We start from the raw sequence: 22,466 nt of genomic DNA on the forward strand, positions 1-22,466 counted from the left end.
AACAGAAGCCAAAGCAAAATAAATTGCAGATGATTCACACGCATTTGCAAGATAAGACCTAGTCCTATAACAACAAGTACGACTGGTGATCAACGGCAATGAAACGAAAGACATGCCCATCAACAGTAACAACAGTAAACACGACAGAGGAACAGGTCGTAGACAGCACTGATAATTCCACTTACTTAGGAAGCACCTTTTGCCACGATGTGCAAGCAAACATTAAAAACTGGATCAATGAAGCACACATAGCCTTCATAAGACTGAAACAAATCTGGAAATCCAACCAATACAGCACCAAACCAAACTCCGGATCAACCAAAACTGTGCTCTACACTGAAGGATGCTGGGAAACAACAGAACAGGACAATCACAGACTATCCACCTATAGTATATACTTATATATATACTTCCTCACATGTATGCCTGTGTAGGATATTGCATATATTCTGGCCAAAGACCATCTCCAATAATATCCTTCTCAAAATCAACCAGCAACACACTCCAGAGACACAGGTGGCTCTGGATTGGCCATGTGCTCAGAATGGACATCAAAGCAATCACAAGGGTCGCATTACACTGAACCCCAGAAAGCCACAGAAGTAAATCGAGGCCCGAAATAACATGGCGCAGGACATTAAATAAAGAATCTCAACACCACCAACAGAGCTGGGGGACCATAGAGAAACTGGCCAAAGACTGAAGGAAGTGAAGGGCAGCAACGAAGTAATCAGCTTTGTCCATTTCATACATTTCAGCTCAGTTTTACAAACAATTAAGTATTTGTAGGCTGTAACCATGGTCCAGATCAAGGCTACAGTACAATAGGACTTAAATGAGGTCAGCTGACTCATACAGACTTCATGCAGTTGTTGATGTTTATATTCATTTGTTGCCATCATGTAAGACTATGCAGACTACTGATTTTAATAAAATGCATTTGTAACCCTCTTAGAATCTGCAGAATACTCAGATAATTTGTTGGACCAGGGCCTAGGTTCATAGGGGGAGGTTTATAGACAATAGTAGACACACAAAGGAACTGGAGCCACAGAATGGTTTGATTTCAAAGAATATATTGAACCTTGAAAATAAAAATAAAATATTTTAAATTGACATCTTATACAACATTTACAATGCTCTTCTCAACAGATTACTCAGCACATTTCCATTGAAATGTGTAAAAGTGTCTCTGAAATGCAGTGTTCCTTCAGTTTGTTCCTTTCGTGTTCAAGTTCCTTCCTTGTTTCCTTATACAGTCGGTTCAAATAGTCAACAGTCAGTTTCAGTTCCAAAGTCAAAAGAATAAGTCAAGTAGTAAGATGTGTTGCTTTCTTAATCCTACCACACTGGTGCACTCAGGTGATGAGAAACGAAGAAACAGTTATTTTCTCCTCAGCAACAAAGTCATTCTTGATCCTACTCCTCGAGGTAAGGAGATGATCGGTTCATCAGTGGTGGCCCGCTATCTCCCTCGTCAGGAAGAGTTCAATATCCAGTATCAAAGGTATCCAGGGAACATGAAAAACCTAGCCAAGACGCTGCCAAAAGTTGTAAACTCGTGGCACAAAGGTCCCTGAATCACCTCTCTCACGTTGCACGAGTGCAGTCTCACAAAGTGCTGTGTCTCTGACGTTTTAACAGTTATCACTTGTGACGGCTGAACTAATTTATGAAACAAATAGTGCTCGTTCCCTCGTGTATTTTCCCACTCGGTAACGTCAAACTAATTTTTGGTAGGGCGGGACTTATTTTCCTTTACCCAATCGGGAGTCTGTATTCCCCGAAATAACCAATGAGAAGCTTATCTGGGTAAAACTGCTGTGATTGACACTTTGTTTAACAACAGAAAAAGGTTAAATTAAAATTATATTAAAGACTTAAATTATCTGCTGGGTTACATCACAAATAAAAAAATAATCATAAAAGTAAAGATATTAGGGACTCAAATTCTCTACCTGGTTACACATTACTTATACTACCAGCTATGTTCCTATATTCTCTGCTCACAAATACTCATCTCTCATGGAGATCAGAAGATAGTTGCAGATACACATTTGTAGAACTCAACATCTACTTATTGGGTATATAATAATGTTGACCTTGCTTTGCTGTGTGTGTGCTGTATACTATTAAATATAGCACACACACACGTAACAATTTTACTGTCCAAATTTGTAGAAGTTTATAAAATGATAGACTACCTTCACTCCAGCTTGGTGAACCTTATAAATTACCAACTGGGTGCATGGTTAGATGCTTTTTTTTAGCATACATCAATTATATTCAATTACCATACATTAGTAACCAAGAGCTTATGTTATTCCATTGGCGCTTTAAGAACCACCACCCTCCTCTAAAAAAGATAGGTCAATATTAGATTAAAAAGGGGGTTTTTTTGTGGCAATTTGCTTCATTCCACGAGACAGTAAGAGGCCAATCTACTGTACATCTTCAACACGATCCCCTTGGGAAGTTAGCTGCACTGTATAGAGCTGCTAGCGCCGGCTGCTAATACCAGTATTGATCAGAGAGACACCGTTGTGGAAGACAGCACAGTGGCTAAAAAGTAATTACCTGCAGGCTTCACACTCCGAAGAGGTAAGTATATGCGTGTGTGTGAGTGCGTGCAAATTGTGTCAGAAGGTACATGCACGTAAGCACAACTGTAATTGAAAGTGGATGACTCGCCTCAGCACATTCTACCAAAGAACTAAAGTTCATTAATGTCTCAGTCCCCAACTTATTTTAAGGTCTGGGGAGGTGAAAAACGTATGGGGGGAAAGTGAAGGAGTAAGATGCATACTGGTTAAGGGATTCCTTGATTGATGCCTTATAGTTGTAATCCTCATAATGAATAAAGAGAAACAGCAGAAAGTCATTTATCTGAATGTCACACAGCCAACCTAAAAAAAAAAAATACTGTTATGCAAATATGTTCTAATGAATTATCATACACAAGACACAACAGATGTCTCTGCTGCCTGTCATTTTGATTCAGACCTACATCAAACCATTTGCCTTGATGGCTGGTGATGATAGCTTGACACGTTCCAACTAAATGCGTAGCGACTGAGGCTAAGTGGAGAGCAGGGCCGTCCTTCAATCAGAGGATTGGCGGTTCGATCCCATGTAGTCACATGTCTATGTGTCCTTGAGCAAGACACTTAACCCCAAAAATTGCTCCTGTAGCTGTGCCTACGGTATGAATGTGATAGAATCTGAATTGTAAGATGCTTTGGATAAAATGCCTGTAATGTTATAGATATGTAAACCTATTTTACATCATGCCTGTTGATTTACAACATAGATGACCAGATAACAAGACAGTCTACTTGCACAAGTATTTGTATTACCTATGGGAACTGTTTGTCATGGGTTTTATTCATGGTAACATTATTGCTGAGCTGATAGATGATATCAAATTGAACTTAAAAGACAATGTTGTTACATTCAGTTTATATGGTCAAACAATTGCACGGGCAAGATGACTTCCCGTTGGGGCCCACTCTTAATTGTGTAAACTCAAGTGTTCACCAAATGGTATGCAATCTACTCGAACCTCAGCCATCTTAACAGCCTCTATTCCCACTGGCTCCAGATAAATGACTTTCAACTGTAATTGGCACTGAGCTGTGCAAAATGACTGTACCGACTTTTTGTTTATTTATGCTCTGCGAGCGTGTGGGGGCAGAAATTACGCTTGGGAAATTCCAAATGCTTGCTAAAAGGAAAAAAAAGAAGACAAATGACTGTGAAACTTTGAACCCACTTTCTTCTACAGCAAGTCAACAACCACAGCCGGCAGCAGAACGTGTGCCTGCCCAACAGCGGCTAAGCATTTAGTTGGAATGTGTCACGCTATCGTCACCAGCCATCAAGGCAAATGGTTTGATGTAGGTCTGAATCAAAATGACAGGCAGCAGAGACATCTGTTCTGATAGTAAATGACACACACACACACACACACACACACACACACACACACACACACACACACACACACACACACACACACACACACACAAGCCGACAAGCGCCTCTAGCACCAGCTTCATCAACACTGCTGATTTGTTGTCTTGCAGCTCTCAGCCGTGTTCGAGGCTGATTGGCCGTATAACCTTTTAGTTGATGTCTGACTGTCTAGTCACATCTCAGCAACAAGCACAACGCCCTCCCATCCACTCACTCAACATTGACATTTGTCTGTCTTGTCGTCTCTTAGCACAGCAGTTTAAGAAATGATGGATGTTGGGTGTTACATAAGTAGTAAAATGGGATGTGATGTCTTGAGTAAAGCAACATGAACAGAGAGAGCAACAGAAACTTTTGGCGTTCTTGAATTAAACATTCCACGGTCAGAGAGGGGAATTGAACTGAAAACAGACCAGACACTCACTACAAACTACTAAATCCATCCCCAGATGCACACACAAAGCTTCTCTGAAGCAGTTGGGGTATTCAATTTGTTGTCTGCATTACTGTATTGTGTGTGCTCACTATTGCCGCATTATTATCAACAGACTTGGCTCAGATGCTAAACATGACATTAGAAGGGCTCTATTTAAATTCCCTTTTTTTCAGCCCAAACACGCATGCTTTGTTTGGGCTTTTGCCAGCATGACAAAGACTCTGGATTTGATGAAGTAGAATACTGCGTAGAATGAATTGGATTGAATTTTGTTGCGTAGACACTTGGGAGCTTACTGTGAAATTTTCGTCAATTTCAACACATTCTCACCCTCAACTCATTAAAATACCAACGCTTGGTCAGTGGCCCTAAGCTTCAAACTATGACGCTCTAGGTCCCCCTCTAGCGTTAGACTTAGACGAGTCAGGGACAGCATGTCGAGTTTCTGCAAGCAAAGTGTCATTTCAAAATAAACTTCAGAGTTCACAGGAAATGTTTTCCATTTATTAAATGCATACAATGTCTTTTGAAAATAAACTTCCAATGCAGGATTTCTTGGTTAGGTTTAGGCAACAAAAATACTTGGTCAGGTTTTTGAAAAGATTGTGGTTTGGGTTAAAAAAAATGAGTTTGTTACATTTGTCATGTGCCGTGTTGTGGGTTATTTCTGAGCTCTCTCTCCTGTGTCTCTTCAGGTGCCATCCTTTCCCTGCCCAGCAGCTACAGTGAGTGAAGGATGCTGCTTGGCTCAATCACTCAATAGGACCTTGTGGTTAAGAGGCCAGCAGAGACAGACAGATGGGGCTAGTGGGCCAAGCGGCAGCTTTCAAGTGTTTACCGGAGTTTGGACGTGTCAGGGACGTACACAGTTTGTGGTCCTTTTGATTTGGGACTTAAGTTGTTACTTTTGTTAATCAGTGCTGTCTTCCTTTTAGAAAGTAGTTTTCAGTTGGTTTCATCGTGATCTTTTCATTTAATTGTTAATAAATCTTCCTTTAATTTTGATTTAATTATTATTCCTTAATGTGTTTATTCATCTGTTGCCCTTGACTCTGTTTCACTAATCCAGGAAAGTAACAACGTAGCCACGTAACTTTTGTACACAACTTTGGTTAAGTGTTACCTAACAAAAGTAAGGTAAACTTTTATTAATGTTGCCACGGGACACAAACAGCCATCTCCTGGATGACATCCACCTGGACCTCCTCCCTAAGCAGACTTTGTTGCTCTTTATACTGGTAGTATCAGTTGCTCTGACCATCTAATAATGACATGGATGGGTTTACATTGGAGTTAGTTAAAATCCTAGTCCCACACAGACTAAAGGGTGACTCGGTATCAGACGCAGACACTGACCAAGCGTCAGAATTAATTTGATGAGTTAACAGTGAGAACAGATTGTCTATTCACTGTTTCTGCTAATGGGATGTATTTAAAACATAGTTTGTCTTTTAAATAGAATGGCATTGCACAAAGGTTGCATCAGAAACTTGTTCTACATTTTAAATGTTGATTGCTTTCCCTTTCTTAGAAATCAACTCTGTCTGTCTACCAGTGATAATTTGGAAACCAAACATTGCCCATCATTATGTGGAAACTATGCAAATACTGTAAAATGCTGGTTAGTTAGTCAGCTTGTTACCAATACAAAGTGAAGGAAGCAGAGGGAACGAGAGACTGAGAGTACATCCACATTACTCCGTTTTCGTTTGGAAACGCATATGTTTTGCTACGGTTACACTGTGCGTCCACACTACGCCGGCGTTTTGGAGCACCGTAAACGGAGGAGTTTAGATACGATCCCGAAGCCGGATAACTTTGGAAACTCCGGGTAGCGTATTTGTGTGGACGGACGGAAACGCATACGTTTGGAAACGATGACGTAACACCCGCGATCGACTACCAGGTTAACTGACAACTGATTACAGGCATTGCTGACCTTGTTGTCTTTACTAGCAGCTGTTGTCCAGTTAAAGTCTGCATGTCTGCTGAGGAAACAGCTGTTATTGTAGCGATCGGTGAGCGGCGAGAGAGAGAGAGAGAGAGAGAGAGAGAGAGAGAGAGAGAGAGAGAGAGAGAGAGAGAGAGACCCGCAGCGCTGTAACTAATGTTAAGTCTGAAAAATAAAACTTATTAAACTTCCCACGAACTGTATCTGTTTGAGTTTATAGAGGAAGATTTGAGAGAAGATCTTAAGTATCAAACACATACTTACGATCATTAAAGACTACTTTATTACTCTGGTTGCTTAGTTACAAAATACGACAATCTACTTCCTGTTTACATCAGTGCATGCCCAGTGAACGTGAAGAGTCACGTGATATTCGTTTCCAGGCGTGTAATATGGACGGAGATCACTTCGGAAACGATGGCTGAAACGCGAGGATGGAGAGGATGGAGATCGTTTCCAAACGCAAACGGAGTAATGTGGATGTAGCCTGAGATTCTCCCACAGGAAACACGTCTGCTGGCTCATACATCTTGATAGCTTATCTGTGCTGTCAAAATTGACTTATCATCAAACCCTTCTCCAATGCTTGCATCAGTGTCTGCATGATGAGTTATTAACTCATACATTTTTAATTCAACACATGAAATGTCAAGGCGTTCTAGACATACTGCAAAGTTTTCAGTACCTAAAGATATCAGCATAATCATGAATTTACAGTGTGAATTATGATCTTTGTGAATTACAGTGTGAGAGTGGTGGCCCAGTCTCTCTTGGTATTGTGTTAATGATAATTATTATGTCATATTACATTCTGCAGGACACAATTTATGTCAATTTAAAAGATATGGCTAGTGTTGTTCCGGTATTGTTTTCGATCAATAAATCATATAAAAAGACCAATGTGTTGTCCACCTTTCAGTGCTTTTAGACTTCCCTGCCTTGTCTTTAAAACTCAGCCCTAAGTCCATTTATTCATGTACATCTGTAAAAACTGCTCACAATCTCAGGCTCTGGGATTTTCTAAAAGAGCTGGGCACCATCATTTGTATTTGTATGACCAATAAGATAGACAGACCATGATATGTATCTACGGGGGGTTTGATATTATACTGTCAATGACTCAATATTGTGCCGAGAGTTTCTAAAACTCACTTTGTGGCCTAAACTCTGTTCTGGAGAAAACCATGGAGGCTACACTGTGTAGCAGTGTCAGTCTACAGAGGTTCCATTTAAAGAAAAAAGTCAATAGAGCAGCGTTGATAGGGCCGGGCTCGAAAAACCACAGCATTTAAGCTGTGCATGCAATTCTGACCTGCACATAATGTGGTACAGAAAACATATTGTGCATGACTGTCAACCCTATGACCGTAGAACTCACGCAAATTACTTTTCACATGCTCTAAAGCTCACTTTCTCATGCTGTGAAAAACTAATTTATAACTGATAATGTTGCGGAAACTGACAAACGTCTTCATATTAAGTTTGCTGAGAAGCGCAGTGATATTCTGCTCAAAATGTTCCATTGATTGTATACAATTTTACGTAGCCTAAATTCACTTTATATTACTGCACAGGAAAAGTCAGCCCAAATGACATTGTAACACACTGAATATGTCCTCATCTTTTAATTTGTTTGCTCAAATGTTAAATGAAATCCTATTCACGATGACCCTGGCCATGACTATGTAAATGTTGTAAAGTCAGCTCAAATTACATTATAGATTTTATAACACATTGATGATTTCCTCATATTTAAACTGTCATAAAAAAGGAAATGTCATAGCAAATCAATGTTTGATTTCTTTCAGTTGGATCCGGCCGTGGCACCAAATGCTGCATTACATTTTTTTTTTATTTGGTGAAGGTTTTTGATGCATGTCATCTTAAATGTTACATGCACCATTTCCAGTAACACAGTAAAAAAAAAAATACTGAGCCCTGTATGGTAATACAACATTAACCATCTACCTCTAATTGGCTTGATTACTGAACAACAAGATGAAAACTAATTTCATGGCACTACCCAGCCCATATCACTACAATACAGTAGAGCAGGGGTATTCAATTAAAATTCCAAAAGGTCCAGATTGAGAAAATCTGCAAAGGTCTGGAACATTACAATAATATCTAACTTGCGCTATTTAGTGTATATATATATATATATATATATATATATTCTCAAGAAGTCTAGTTGTAGTAACAATGTCTCTGTGTAGTCAACAACCGTTAAATCAACTAAAGAAAGTACACATCAATTATATTTTAACAATTTTCAAATTGAACTGGATGGATTATAAATAAAATGGTGCATAGTTACGATATCATTTCAATTTCACAGGTTGATAGCAGACCATCTCAAGGTTTCACTCAGAGAGAACCAGGACATTCTGATGTAGCATTTCAAAATTAAAGCCCTTCAAAATCGCATGCATGAGCTAACTTCAAATCACATTCATGAGATAATTTGTCTAACTTCAGATTAGATTTTAGAGGAAATGGTGCATAGTTACAAAATCATTTCACCTCAAGGTGTCACTTGGAGAGAACCAGGACATTCTGATGTAGCATTTCAAAATTAAAGCCCTTCAAAATCACACGCATGAGCTAACTTTAAATCACATTCATGAGACAATTTGTGATTTGACGCTTTTGAAGGGCGCTTTAATTTGAAATGCTAATCGTCACGGTCTCTGAACATATGAGACACACTGGTTTTAAACTGTCCGTGGGAAGAATAAACCTATAAGAGTCTGTTCATTCTTGGTTAAATACTCTGGTATCTCTGGTCTCTCTGACCACTTCTCTCTTTTTGGAGAACGTCATGTGAAATAACTTCTCTGACTCACGTAATTATTCACCTGCCCTTCGTTCTCTTTCCTCGTCTCAACCCTGTGTGTGTAAATTACTCTTGAGTCAGGAAACGTGTCAGAATACCCATATTTGATTGACTGAGCTGCATCACGTGATGTGATTTACAACGCATGTAATTGGTCGGTTTGTTTCCTGGACCACTGACCGAGTGCCGTAAAGGCTAGAAAAGCTGCGTCGGTTAAAATATAGGCGCTTCGTCAAAATGTAATAATTCTCAATTATCTATCGGTTTTAGGTCCAGGGTCCGGATACAACGGCGTCTGGGTCCGGACCACAGTCCGCCTATTAGTGACCCCTGCAGTAGACTGTATATCTCAATGGCGGGCCGTGCATTTTATACCTGGGCCTTCTGTGCCGTCCTACTAGACCGTCCAGAAATCCGCTTAAAAATGCTAAAAATGTCATGTCAATGTCATAACTTCCTTAAAACAAGCTGCGCTGGAAGCAGCGCTGCAGAGGAAGACAGGAGCTGTGCAATGAGAAAATAAGCTAATGGGAAAAAAATGTATAATACTTGTAGTGTATTTGTGAAAAATTATTAAATTATAAAATAGCTATAACTTTATGATTCTGTTTAGGTCAGCAGAGAAGGCTTAGCTGGCCTTGACGGCCCACCACTGTTATATATGCATATATATATATATAACACCATCACTATGTGATATCGTGGTCCCTAGCTATAATTCATTTTGGTGATAATGTTTGTCTCTCTGTTCAGGTCACTATGTCTTTCTTGAAACAGTTTTCACAGTGTGCAGCATCTTTAAACTTTAAATTGAAACTATTGACCTTTTTGACTGGATTGATGCTCCTTCAACCTGACATTATAATAATAAATAGGATATGACACATGTCACAGATGCACCACAGCCATGCTGCAGATTGTTTGGATCAGCCATGGCATTTGACCTTAAACAAAACCTTTCTGTCTGTCAAACACACACACACACACACACACACACACACACACACACACACACACACACACACACACACACACACACACACACACACACACACTTTCATACACAAATGTGATCACAGGGCAGGGTTAAAAACACTTCTTCATTTCTACATGCAAATTGACTTTCCAGTGTCCTTCAGTTTGCCAGGTAGTGATTTATTGAATTGTGATCTTATTGTAACTTCAAATCCATGACCATGATGAAGCCTTACTGAAGCCCTGTGATACATTTTACAACAATCAAACTTTTATTTAGTATGAAATCTGGATTTGGAGTGGGCCAGTCTAAATACAAATCATGAAAAGATTATGTATCCTGTTTTTATCAGGACACCTTTTCATAAGAGTGCTGCTTGATTAGTCATCTAAAATAATAATATAGTTATTATCATTCATTATTATTTGTTACTGACACAAGCCCTGCCGTCTCTTCAACATTGTGTGGAGGTCTGGGACGGTGCCTAGGGAGTGGCAGACCGGGGTGGTGGTTCCCCTGTTCAAAAAGGGGGACCAGAGGGTGTGTGCCAATTATCGCGGTATCACACTACTCAGCCTCCCTGGTAAAGTCTACTCCAAGGTGATGGAAGGGAGGGTTCGGCCGATAGTCGAACCTCGGATTGAAGAGGAACAATTCCATCCTGGCCGTGGAACAACGGACCAGCTCTTCACTCTCGCAAGGATCCTGGAGGGGGCTTGGGAATACGCCCCATCTACATGTGTTTTGTGGACCTGGAGAAGGCGTATGACCGGGTCCCCCAGGAGATACTGTGGGAGGTGCTGCGGGAGTATGGGGTGAGGGGGCCACTTCTGGGGGCCATCCAATCCCTGTATGCCCAAAGCGAGAGCTGTGTCCGGGTTCTTGGCAGTAAGTCGGACTTGTTTCCAGTGAGGGTTGGCCTCCGCCAGGGCTGCGCTTTGTCACCAATCCTGTTTGTGGTATTCATGGAAGAATCGGAGCAGCTGAGGTGAATTGCAGTCGCTTTACCACACCGTTGCGACGAAAAGAGAGCTGAGCCACAAGGCAAAGGTCTCTATCTACCGGGCAATCTTCGTTCCTACCCTTACCTATGGTCATGTGAACTGGGTCATGACTGAAAGAATTAGATTGCGGGTACAAGCGACCGAAATGGGTTTGGCGGGACATCTCCCTTAGATATAGGGTGAGAAGTTCGGTCATCCGTGAGGGACTCAGAGTAGAGCCGCTGCTCCTTTGCGTGGAAAGGAGCCAGTTGAGGTGGTTCAGGCATCTGGTAAGGATGCCACCTAGGCGCCTCCCTAGGGGGGTGTTCCAGGCACGACCAGCTGGGAGGAGACCCCGAGGGAGGCCCAGGACCAGGTGGAGGGACTATATCTCCAAACTGGCCTGGGAGAACCTCGGGATCCCCCAGTCAGAACTGGCTGATGTGGCCCGGGAAAAGGAAGTTTGGGGTCCCCTGCTGGAGCTGTTGCCCCCGCGACCCAATCCCAGATAAGCGGTTGAAGATGAGATGAGACGAGCCCTTTCAAATTAATAGAGATTCCTGCGGGATATTGAAGGCTACTATAACCATGATGCACAAAATAAATAAAAATAAATCTGCTTTATAAGAAGATGGTGATTGAATGACTTACATCCATATTTTATATATGTGCAGGGCTAGACCGTATAGGTCCGTAGAATAACCCTGGAGCTAATCCCAGAGCTGGGCTGAACAAACATGTCCACTGTACCACCTTGCTTCACCTTTTTATTTGGCTAAATTACATTTTCTACATCTACAAGAAGATATCTTGATTTTAAAACATTTATTTTTGCAGCCTGCTTTTACAAACACACACACACACACACACACACACACACACACACACACACACACACACACACACACACACACACACACACACACACACACACACACACACACACACACACACACCTGTACAACTTCATCCAAATCTTTGGTGTGAGGCAAACTCACAAAATAGAAATCTAAAGATGATACAAAAAAGCTTTTGTGTAGGTGGAATCAATACTGCTGCATCTGCCTTGAAATGGATATTATAGCACATTCATATGACTCAAGATGATTGCTGGACTGCACAGTTTTCAAAGTATGAATACTCTCTACCTCTAGAGCTTCAACTGTAAATCTGTTTCTTCAGTTACTTGACCCAGTTAAAAGTCAGTAATGTAGTAGAAAGACTTCCTCTGAAGTGTGTAAGCATGTGCAGGAAAGCATGTTTCATAAAACCCAACCTGGTGAATCAGACCATGTTGTGAGTCACAGATGCATCCCATGAGCAATAATAAATCCACTGCAGGGATGAGCACATCATATACGTGTGGAAATAAGATGTCAAACTCAAGTACATCAAAACATACATTAAACAGCTATTTCTGGGCCATGGTCTTGACTGGATGTTAAATTCTTCAAAGCCTTGAGAAGTGAGACAGAAAAGCCAACATATTAAACTATCACAGGAGGAAAGTCACCTGTGTGTTCTCATCCAGCACAGAGGATATTATGCAGTTTTCAAACAGAAGCAATATGTGCAACGTTGTAATTGTGACATAACGATGTGCATTACATGAAACATAAAACGTGTCAATTACTTTGTAGCGACATTCCTGCAACTAATAGGGATGTTGCATGCGACATCTGGGCGATATAAAGTGACGTCACACAAAAAGTGCTGAAAACATTGGGACAACGTACTGGCAACGTTCAATATGACGGGCTGACACTTGACCCCACTTACATCATTACATCATGTACTTCTACTCAGCTACAACTGCATGATGACACACGCACACACACACACCTTGAATGCGTGGATGTGCCATGCAAAATGTCCTTAGCACTAGAACTACTATTTTGACTGATTTTTCAATGTAATAACATATTAGTAGTATGTGAAATTATTCCTCGGAGACAGGGCTGCATTTTGAGACTTCACTTTGGAGGTTTAGTAGATCTGCTTTCTATGACAGAAATAGTTCCTATAAAACCTGTAGATAGTGTGGCTGGGGATTTTCCAGAGTAAAAAGGACAAAAGCTTTTAGCTTTAAAAAATGAAATTCCTTCCACCTCCATTGTGTTAGGGTGAAGGCAGAACATTTCAGAGAGAATCATCAGAAAACTTGGGGCAGATCAAACCAGAACTATCTGCATGGTTATAGTTCACTAGAGGTACAGTATGTGAGAAAATAAGTGTATGTCGTCAGAGTCTCAACACAAAGACATGAAAAGGCTGAACTCTGCCTTTCTGTCACTGCCTGTTCTTTGAAAGTCTGCAACTGTTCTTTTTCTTTACAACATCTGAGGGACACAAAGAGAGACAGAGATGTTCAAGTTACTGATCAAAGCTGTCAAACCTCTTTAAGGTCCCTGTAAAACCTCACTTATTCATTCAGCAAAATGTACAGCCATCACATTTAAAAAGGACATTTCCTGACCCCCAAAACACTTTGAATCAGTCTTATAATGGTGAAAAGGACAGAGGCTTGACAATCAGGACTGTCCCATTTTTAATCAGGACGTCAGGCTATACTCATGCTGGCTAATCAGCCAATAGAAATTAGTGGAAGCACTTCTGTGTGGAGCAGAGGTTTGTGTGTGTGCATGTGTGGGAGCACTGTGGTTATGTCGCTACCCTCTGCCACCTCTTAAAAGACCAGTCAACATAGTTCTGGCTAACATACAAAGAGATGTTATATGACAGACTGGACTGTAAGCTTTCATTAAATTCGCTTCAGCTCAACGTCCCAATGCATTTTTGCATGGGGCAAGATTTGTGGATTTTGGCCCTTGTTGCCCTCTCACTGAGTAGTGGATACTATGGAGCCATATGGTGAGGAGGAACAAGTAGAGAGACAGAATAAGCTGAGGGGGAGTGAGTATACGATCAATATACTTCCAACTATCTAAACCTGTCCTTTGAGGACTAGTTTTGAAAGCAGTGAATCCACAAGTTCCATCAGCTGTGAAGTATCCTCTCTGAACCACGTAGACATGTCTTCATTTAGAATTAACTGTGTCACTGAGTCCACCATTGACACACTTTAACTGAACCTTAATGGTTCAGATGTAAGGTATATGGCTTAGATATAGTGGAGTCCTGAGCAGAGAATGAAGCCGCTCGTGTGCGTGCCCCACTGGCTAGCTCACAGTCGCCGCCCTTCACTGCACTCATACGCTGGTTACCGACAGCGGTGTTGCTGAGGCGCAGGGCCCACTGACTGATCCAAGTGGCTTTTAATGATGTTTAGTTCTAACATTTAAGATTTGATTTGATAAGGGTGATCTATTATTGCCACCAGTTAAGTCTAAAAAATACCTCATATACAGTGCTTCTAAAGACTTACTACTTCAGATCATATCTAAAACAAGTCAATGACAATTAGGAAATGTCCCATGCACTGACATAATATGCATTTAAAGAGTAAAACATGAGTGAAGAGCCTCATGCTGTCTGTCTGTAGCAGAGCAGGGAGCATTTGGCTGGTATAGTACCTGGTCTGAACTGCTCTCTCCTCTCCTGCACTAATTTACATACAAGGTGAGAATTCAGACAAAGACTGCTCCATGTAAATAAGGCAGGTATCTCACACTCACAAGGGATAGAGCAGCTTTGTCTTTATCCTCCTGACTCAGATACACACTGAGCTACGCACACTAACACACTCAGGGACAAAAAATACAATTAACTGCACTCAAACTTATTAGAGTGTGAAACTCCAGGTACTGGTTTGTAAAAAGTCATTAAACTCCAACAAGCTATGAGTGTTCTGTCTGCTTATGTTTATGTGTGGGTGAGTGCAACACAGTAAAGTGCCTGACAGAGAAATCGGAGTGGTGAGCCAATCCTCACTGGCATAGTGCCTATGTTAGCTTTGTAACAAATCTGAGCCCTTGATCAGAAAATAATGTAAAATAATTTTGTATTAATTTCTTTAATGTTTTTTTTGGTATGAGAGGTAGTTGACAAGCACTGTCCCCTAACAGGAGAAAAAGCTACTATTTTGGTTGATCAAGCAACCGCTTCAAATGATAACAGCCCATGGGTGTCATCAGCTGTTATCTTTGACGACGCTTATGAACTGTTCATTTCACTTCCTATTTTATTTTTGTATTCTCTTTGTAATATCGTGGCTTTTTTGATTGACATCACTTCACACCTGAATTAACTGAATTTAAAGCTGCAGGGCAATTCAGTGAAATTAATTTTTCTAAAATGAAGTACTTTATTTAAAGATGCAAATTTGTTCACGTTATTCTTTAATCCAGCCCTTATTTTTTTCTTGAAATGAGAAGAACATTTACTTATGTATTTCTATGTATTATTTATAATCCATCCAGTTAAATTTGAAAACTGAGAATAATAATTGTTAAAATATAATTGATGTGTGCTTTTTTTATTTGATTTGACAGTTGTTGACGACACAGAGACATGGTTACTACTAATAGGCTTCTTGAATATATATATATGGCACTAAATAGTGCAAGTTAGATATTATTGTAATGTTCCGGACCTTTGCCCGAGGAGATTTTCTCAATCTGGACCTTTTGGAATTTTAATTGAATACCCCTGATGTAGAGTAAAACTCTTTGAGTGGACAGAAGACTAGAAAGCTGCTATATAAATGCAAGTCCATCATAGAGTACTCTACCTTCATCTACTTCTGATTTAATATTCTCCTAAAAAAAAACAGTTGAGCTTCAATCGATTCTTTGAATAAAAATGTCAATAAAACATGATCTATCATTAGGTCTCTCTACCCATGAAGCCAATTCACATGGCTCTTCACATTGTTATTTTAGAATGCCATGTCGATGTCATTAAGATGAGATTGGTTAATATCCAAAGTGTGTTGTATGGTAGATTGATATAATTGTACATGGATACAACATTATGTATGTAAGTAATATATAAACACCACTACATGGTGTATATGTAACATTTACATAATTTAAGCTGTTTATCTGAAAATCAAAAGCAACAAATAATGATTCGACCAGTTGAAGAGTCTTTTTCAGCACTGGTGGTTTTCAACTTGCCGTTATACAAAACATAGTGACTTTTTAAATATAGGAATAAGCTCAATCCTCTGCTGAAAGCCAGTGGCTGTTATTTTGCCTTTCTCAGCCTATAAGTAATTATTTTACTACTGTTCTCAACCTTACACGCTTGTTAAAGGTCTGAAGGTAGAGGAGCGATCTTTGAAGTTGTGTGCATGAACAAGCTCTAAAGTCTCTACTGCGACACAACTATCAGCCTCCCAGCGTATACCTTCAAAGCAATCAACATAATGCAAATGCACAAAGAAGCTCTGCATTGTTGTTCAGTTGTAGTATGCATTTCACTTATTTATTTCTTTTGTTCATCTCATTCTGGTTCACTACTATTCACAGTGCGACTTGAAGCACCAGGAGACTTGATGTTATATTGTAACTCCTGCATTCTTCAAAATAGGATTTGGCTTTGCTGCTGTATTGAGCACAATACAGCTCCACATCTGAAATCAAACTCTACTGTGTAATCCGTACAAAAGAAAATGCAAAACCATGCTTCACTATGCAGATGTTTTTGTACTTTATGTATCATAGAGCACATTTAGAGCTAAGCATGCCATTATTAAGATGTAGCATGATTAGCATTTCTGTGTGCAATCTGGATAATGAATAACCGGGTGACATGTTTGGCTTTATCCCATACTGTATTCATTGACATGCTCTACATTGTGTCTCAAGTTAACGCTATGGAAGAAAGAAATAGTGAGCACTAAATAGTGGGATCATGCCATGTAATATGATTTAAAAGATAATTCAGATATATTACAAAATTGGTTGTATTTTTTTGTGTGGCCACACATCACACAGCAAACTCACTAGACTAAGACGAGGCTTAGTGATTTAAAAGCACGGCTCCGCAACATGGAAGCTCAGTCGTTAGCTACTGTAGTTAGCCAGCTCCTCCCTGTAGCCGGTGTAGGCCAACTAGCCGTCCCCCAGCAGCCGGGAGGCTGGGTGACTGTCTGAAGGAAGCAAAAGTCTAAGCCGAAGCACACGATTCATGCTGGTGTAACGATGTGACAGTGACTCTACAGCACTGTTCTCCTGATCTGGAATCTTTTATCATAAATTGTAAACCCGAGTTTGTTTCATTCATACTGGTCGGTGTTTTCACACAGAGGCTGTGACATCATACATCAGCTTCTGTGAGGACAGCTTTGTTCCAACAAGCACCAGGGTGAGTTACAACAACGACAAACCCTAGTTTACAGCAGAACTCAGACAGCTATGGTTGCACAAGGAACAGGCATTTAGGAGCGGGGAAAAGGACTTGTTTAAAGAGTCAAAATACAGGTTTAGTAAGGCGGTGAGAGACACTAAATGACTGTACTCAACAACACCAGCTCTCAACAAGTGACTCTGCTTCTGTCTGGAGAGGTCTCACACAGATCACCAACAACAAGCCAAAAGCATCCCACTCCATGAACAACCTATGTCTGGCAAACGAGCTGAACGACTTCTACTGTCGTTTTGAAAGACTATGGAACAGTCCTGACTCTATCCCCCATGGCTCCATCAACCAGCCCCAGACCACCAAGTCCCCTTCCCCCAGCCCAGCAGGGGCCCATGCCTCTGTACCACCCATCCCAGTGTCCCCCCCACCCCCCTCCCCAGTGACGACTCTCTCTATTCTGGAGAGCGACGTAAACAGGCTTTTTAATAGACAAAAACCCCGCAAAGCAGCCGGCCCAGGCTCTTTACAAACATTTTGTAACAAATGAAACACCTCACTGGAGACATGCCACATACCAGCCCCCAAAAAACCAAGGATCACAGGACTTAACGACTACAGGCCTGTCGCCCTGACCTCTGTGGTTATGAAGTAATTTGACCACCTAAAAACACTCACCGACCCTCTCTTGAACCCCTGCAGTTCGCCTACAGAGCCAACAGGTCTGTAGACGACGCAGTCAACATGGCCCTTCATTTCATCCTCCAGCATCTGGACTCCTCAGGAACCTACGCCAGGATCCTGTTTGTGGACTTCAGCTCTGCCTTTAACACCATCATCCCGTCTGTGCTGCATGACAAGCTCTCCCAGCTGCACGTGCCTGACTCCACCTGAAAGTGGATAACAGATTTCCTGTCTGACAGGAAGCAGCATGTTAAGCTGGGAAAACATGTCTCAGCCTCCCGGACCATCAGCACCGGTTCCCCCCAGGGCTGCATTCTTTCCCCTCTGCTCTTCTCCCTGTACACCAACAGCTGCACCTCCAGTCACCAGTCCGTCAAGCTCCTGAAGTTCACGGATGACACCACCCTCATTGGACTCATCTCTGGTGGGGATGAGTCCGCCTACAGGTGGGAGATTGACCATCTGGTGACCTGGTGCGGTCTGAACAACTTAGAGTTCAACGCTCTAAAGACAGTGGAGATGGTTGTGAATTTCAGGAAGAATGCAGCCATACCTGCACCTATCACCCATGTGACTTCCCCGTCAACGCTGTGGAGTCCTTCCTGGGCTCCATCATAACTCAGGACCTCAAGTGGGAGCTTAACATCAGCTCCATCACCAAGAAGGCTCAGCAGAGGATGTACTTCCTGAGGCAGCTGAAGAAGGTCAACCTGCCAAAGACAATGATGATGCACTTCTACACAGTCATCATTGAGTCCATCCTCTGCTCCTCCATCACGGTCTGCAGCCACAGCCAAGGACGAAGGCAGACTGCAGGGCATCATTCGCTCTGCTGAGAGGGTGATTGGCTGCAATCTGCCGTCCCTCCAGGACTTGTTCGCTTCAAGGACCCTGAAGTGAGCAAGAAAGATTGTAGCCGACCCCTCTCACCCTGGACACAAACTGTTCGAGCCCCTTCCATCTGGCAGGAGGCTGCGGTCCATCAGGACCAAGACCTCACACCACATGAACAGTTTTTTTTCCCGTCTTCAGTTGGGCTCATCAACAAAGCCCGGGACCCCCACTGACTCCCCAGGACAATTTCCTACCAGTCACTGCCCTGCACATCCCCTCTAGGTTTCTTACTTAAATACACTTTTACATTACACTTACTGTACATCTCACTTCTTTATAGTCCTGTTATCTGTTCGTTTGTGCACTTTATTTTATATTTTACTTTTATATTTTACTTTATTTTATATTTTACTGTAAATTGTAATGTTTCTACTTTTTGCACTGTGTTGATTGTTGTTGATTGTTTAATGTTATGCACCACCTGTCATGTCAAATTCCTTGTATGTGCAACAATACCATGGCAATAAATGGTTCTGATTCTGATTCCGTTTCACCACCAACCACTTCACGTTTCAAACCTGTTCTCCCCACTCAGCGACACACCCATTGAGAAACCAACTCTGGTTATAGGCAGCTCTATTCTGAGAAACGTGAAGTTAGCGAAATCAGGGTCCATAGTTAAATGTGTACCCGCGGCCAGAGCGGGCGACATTGAATCCTATTTAAAACTAAGGATGAGTGTAAATACAGTAAGATTGTTTTCCATGTTAGCGGCAATGACTCCCGATTACGCCACTCGGAGGTCACTAAAGTTAATGTGGAGTTGGTGTGTACATACGCAAAAACAATGTCGGACTCCGTAGTTTTCTCTGGCCCCCTCCCAAACCTGACCAATGATGAAATGTATAGCTGCATGTCATCAATCCGCCACTCACTGTCATGGTGGTGTCCAGCAAACAATGTGGGCTTTCTGGGGAAAGCTTAGGAGTCTGTTTAGGAGTGACGGCATTCATCCCACTTTGGATGGAGTGGATCTCATTTCTACAAATCTGACCCAGTTTCTTAGTGGACCTAATCCATGACAACCCAGAGTTCAGACCAGGAAGCTTCTTTGCAGTAGCAGTCTTACACACTTCTCTGCGCTTCCATTAGAGCAGTTACCAAACCCCTATAGAGACTGTGTCTGCCCCACGGCCACTTAAATTAATTATATCAAAAGTAAACAGTCGAGGAGTTAAACAAAATAACCTAATACAAGTTAACACCAACGCAACAGTGCAACAAAATAGGGTGATTAAATATGGAATCTTAAATATCAGATCTCTGTCATCTAAAGCTGTATTAGTAAATTATTTAGTATCAGATAATCATATTGATTTATTTTATCTTACTGAAACCTGGCTGTGTAATGAAGAATATGTCAGCCTAGATTAATCTACTCCTCTAATTCATATTAATACTCACATTCCTCGAGGCAACGGCCGAGGAGGTGGAGTAGCAGCTATTTGTGACTCAAATGGTCCGTATTGTGAATTCCTATCGGAATTTTCAGAGTTCTTATCAAGTCTAGTCCTTAAAACAGATAAAGTAGTTATTGTTGGTGACTTTAATATTCACGTGGATGTCAATAATGATAGCTTTAGTACTGAGTTTATCTCATTATTAGATTCGATTGGCTTCTGTCAGTGTACAGAAACCCACTCACTGTTTTAACCACACCCTCAATCTTGTTTTGGCTTATGGCATTAAAATAGAAGATTTAAAAGTCTTTCCACAGAACCCTCTTTTATCAGACCATTATCCAATAACTTTTGAATTTCTACTACTGGAGTGTACGCCATTAGGCAAAAGATAGTGCTGTAGCTACATTTCAAGAACCGATTCCATCTGTATTCAACTCAATACCATGCCTCAATATAACAGGACTCCTGAGCTAACTTTAGTCCGTCCCAGATTGATCATCTTGTCGATAGTGCTACAGGCTCACTGAGAATGACACTAAACTCTGTTGCCCCTCTAACAGAGAAGATAGTAAAACAGAGGTGTGCTCCATGGTTTAACCATCAAACCCGCAAATTAAAGCAAACATTATGAAAATTTGAAAGGATATGGTGTTCCACCAATTTGGAAGAATCTTGGTTAGTTTAGCGAAACAGTCTCTTGGACCCAAGAGCCCCCGCCGGCGGGGGCACACGCATTCATCCAAAAATTCACCCACTCATAATGCCAAACAAGTGCACTCATCAGTAACAAATATAATGATGTCGCATACCTGCTCAAACTGCAGCTCCTGCTCTACAAAGTCATCTCATCTATTTGTACAAACTCCAAACAACTCAGACAAAGCTACATATAATACCAAATATCAAAATCCATATAGCGCCCCCTAGGCAGACCCACTCACCAATGAAAATTCATTCAATGCTAACACCAGCAACCAGACGCTACGACACAGCATCACAGAGTTACTTACAAAACAAAGCCATCATCACAATCCGCATTATTGATCACATCATAAACCAGCTCCTTACTTTGAGATGTTCTGTAGCAAAAATATAATCTGTTCATGTTTACTGTCTATCTGTTCAGCGGATGCCCCTCTGTTTGAAGAGTTACAGAGGTGCAGCTGAGCACATGGGCATTGTGTGCATGCTAGCTGAAGGGTGAGGGTTATATGTCTCAGCAAATCGGATTTTAGAAATTTGACGCTCAGGTAGTTTTTTTTATTCTGATTGGCTAACGATTCTGTCAATCAAAGTCACGTTGGGTTGTCTCAACAGAGGAGACTCTGACGTGTCTATGGAAGGTTCATTGGGTCAAATTGACCCAACATACAGGCTTGTAAGGCCCTGGAAGAGAAAGAAACTGGAATTCAGACGAGAAAATCCCATGGATGACAGACATAAACAGTCTCAGAGAGGACCCAGGCTCTCAAAATGATGCCAAACTGCTGTATTTGGATAGATTGAACATTATTCGTGATAAAAGAACTGAAATATATAATTATATAGTATATGCAATTACAATGGAACAGCTGGAACAAAATTACATTTTGGTTGACCTCGTCTGACCGCTCTGTACTGAAACAACTCTAGCTCTTAAATGCTTCACTTTATCAAAGAGACCTTCAACATATAGTTCTTTGATCTGGGAGAGCTTGAAAGCCTGGATCTACATGATTTCTAAAAAACAATATCCTGAAATTACTTTTTTTTTTTCAGGCGAAAATTTGAATTTTCAATTTGTGCTGTGTGCCATCTTAATGTACTCTTAACCAGTAACATCTACACTGATATTTACACATCTCAACACATCTCACAAGTGTTAGGGTTATTTTAATATCAAAAGTATTAAAATAGCCCTTACAGTTGCAAAGCTACACTCATTATAGTATGGGTATGCTATTTTCGAACAGAGGCCTAAAAATAGGGCTAGGGTGCAGAAACATATAAGAAGGCCGTCCGTAATGCCAGAGCAACCTATTACTCATTATTAATAGAGATAAATAAGAACAACCCCAGGTTTCT

At 41.1% G+C, this 22,466-nt stretch overlaps 1 protein-coding gene across 1 annotated transcript in view; it reads right to left on the reverse strand.

Annotated features, from left to right (window-relative positions):
• The window catches only part of LOC137870602 (inactive N-acetylated-alpha-linked acidic dipeptidase-like protein 2), a 344,795-nt gene that overhangs the window by 294,149 nt on the left and 28,180 nt on the right, over nucleotides 1-22,466 (reverse strand). The window contains exon 4 of the mRNA XM_068708006.1: nucleotides 10,611-10,690. Coding sequence (XP_068564107.1) covers nucleotides 10,611-10,690 — 80 coding nt within the window. The remainder of the gene's footprint in view (nucleotides 1-10,610; nucleotides 10,691-22,466) is intronic.

The sequence above is a fragment of the Cebidichthys violaceus genome, unplaced genomic scaffold (genome assembly GCF_023349555.1).
Source record: "Cebidichthys violaceus isolate CVI_PGR_0920_01 unplaced genomic scaffold, fCebVio1.0.p SCAF_13, whole genome shotgun sequence".
In the NCBI taxonomy this organism is placed as follows: domain Eukaryota; kingdom Metazoa; phylum Chordata; class Actinopteri; order Perciformes; family Stichaeidae; genus Cebidichthys; species Cebidichthys violaceus.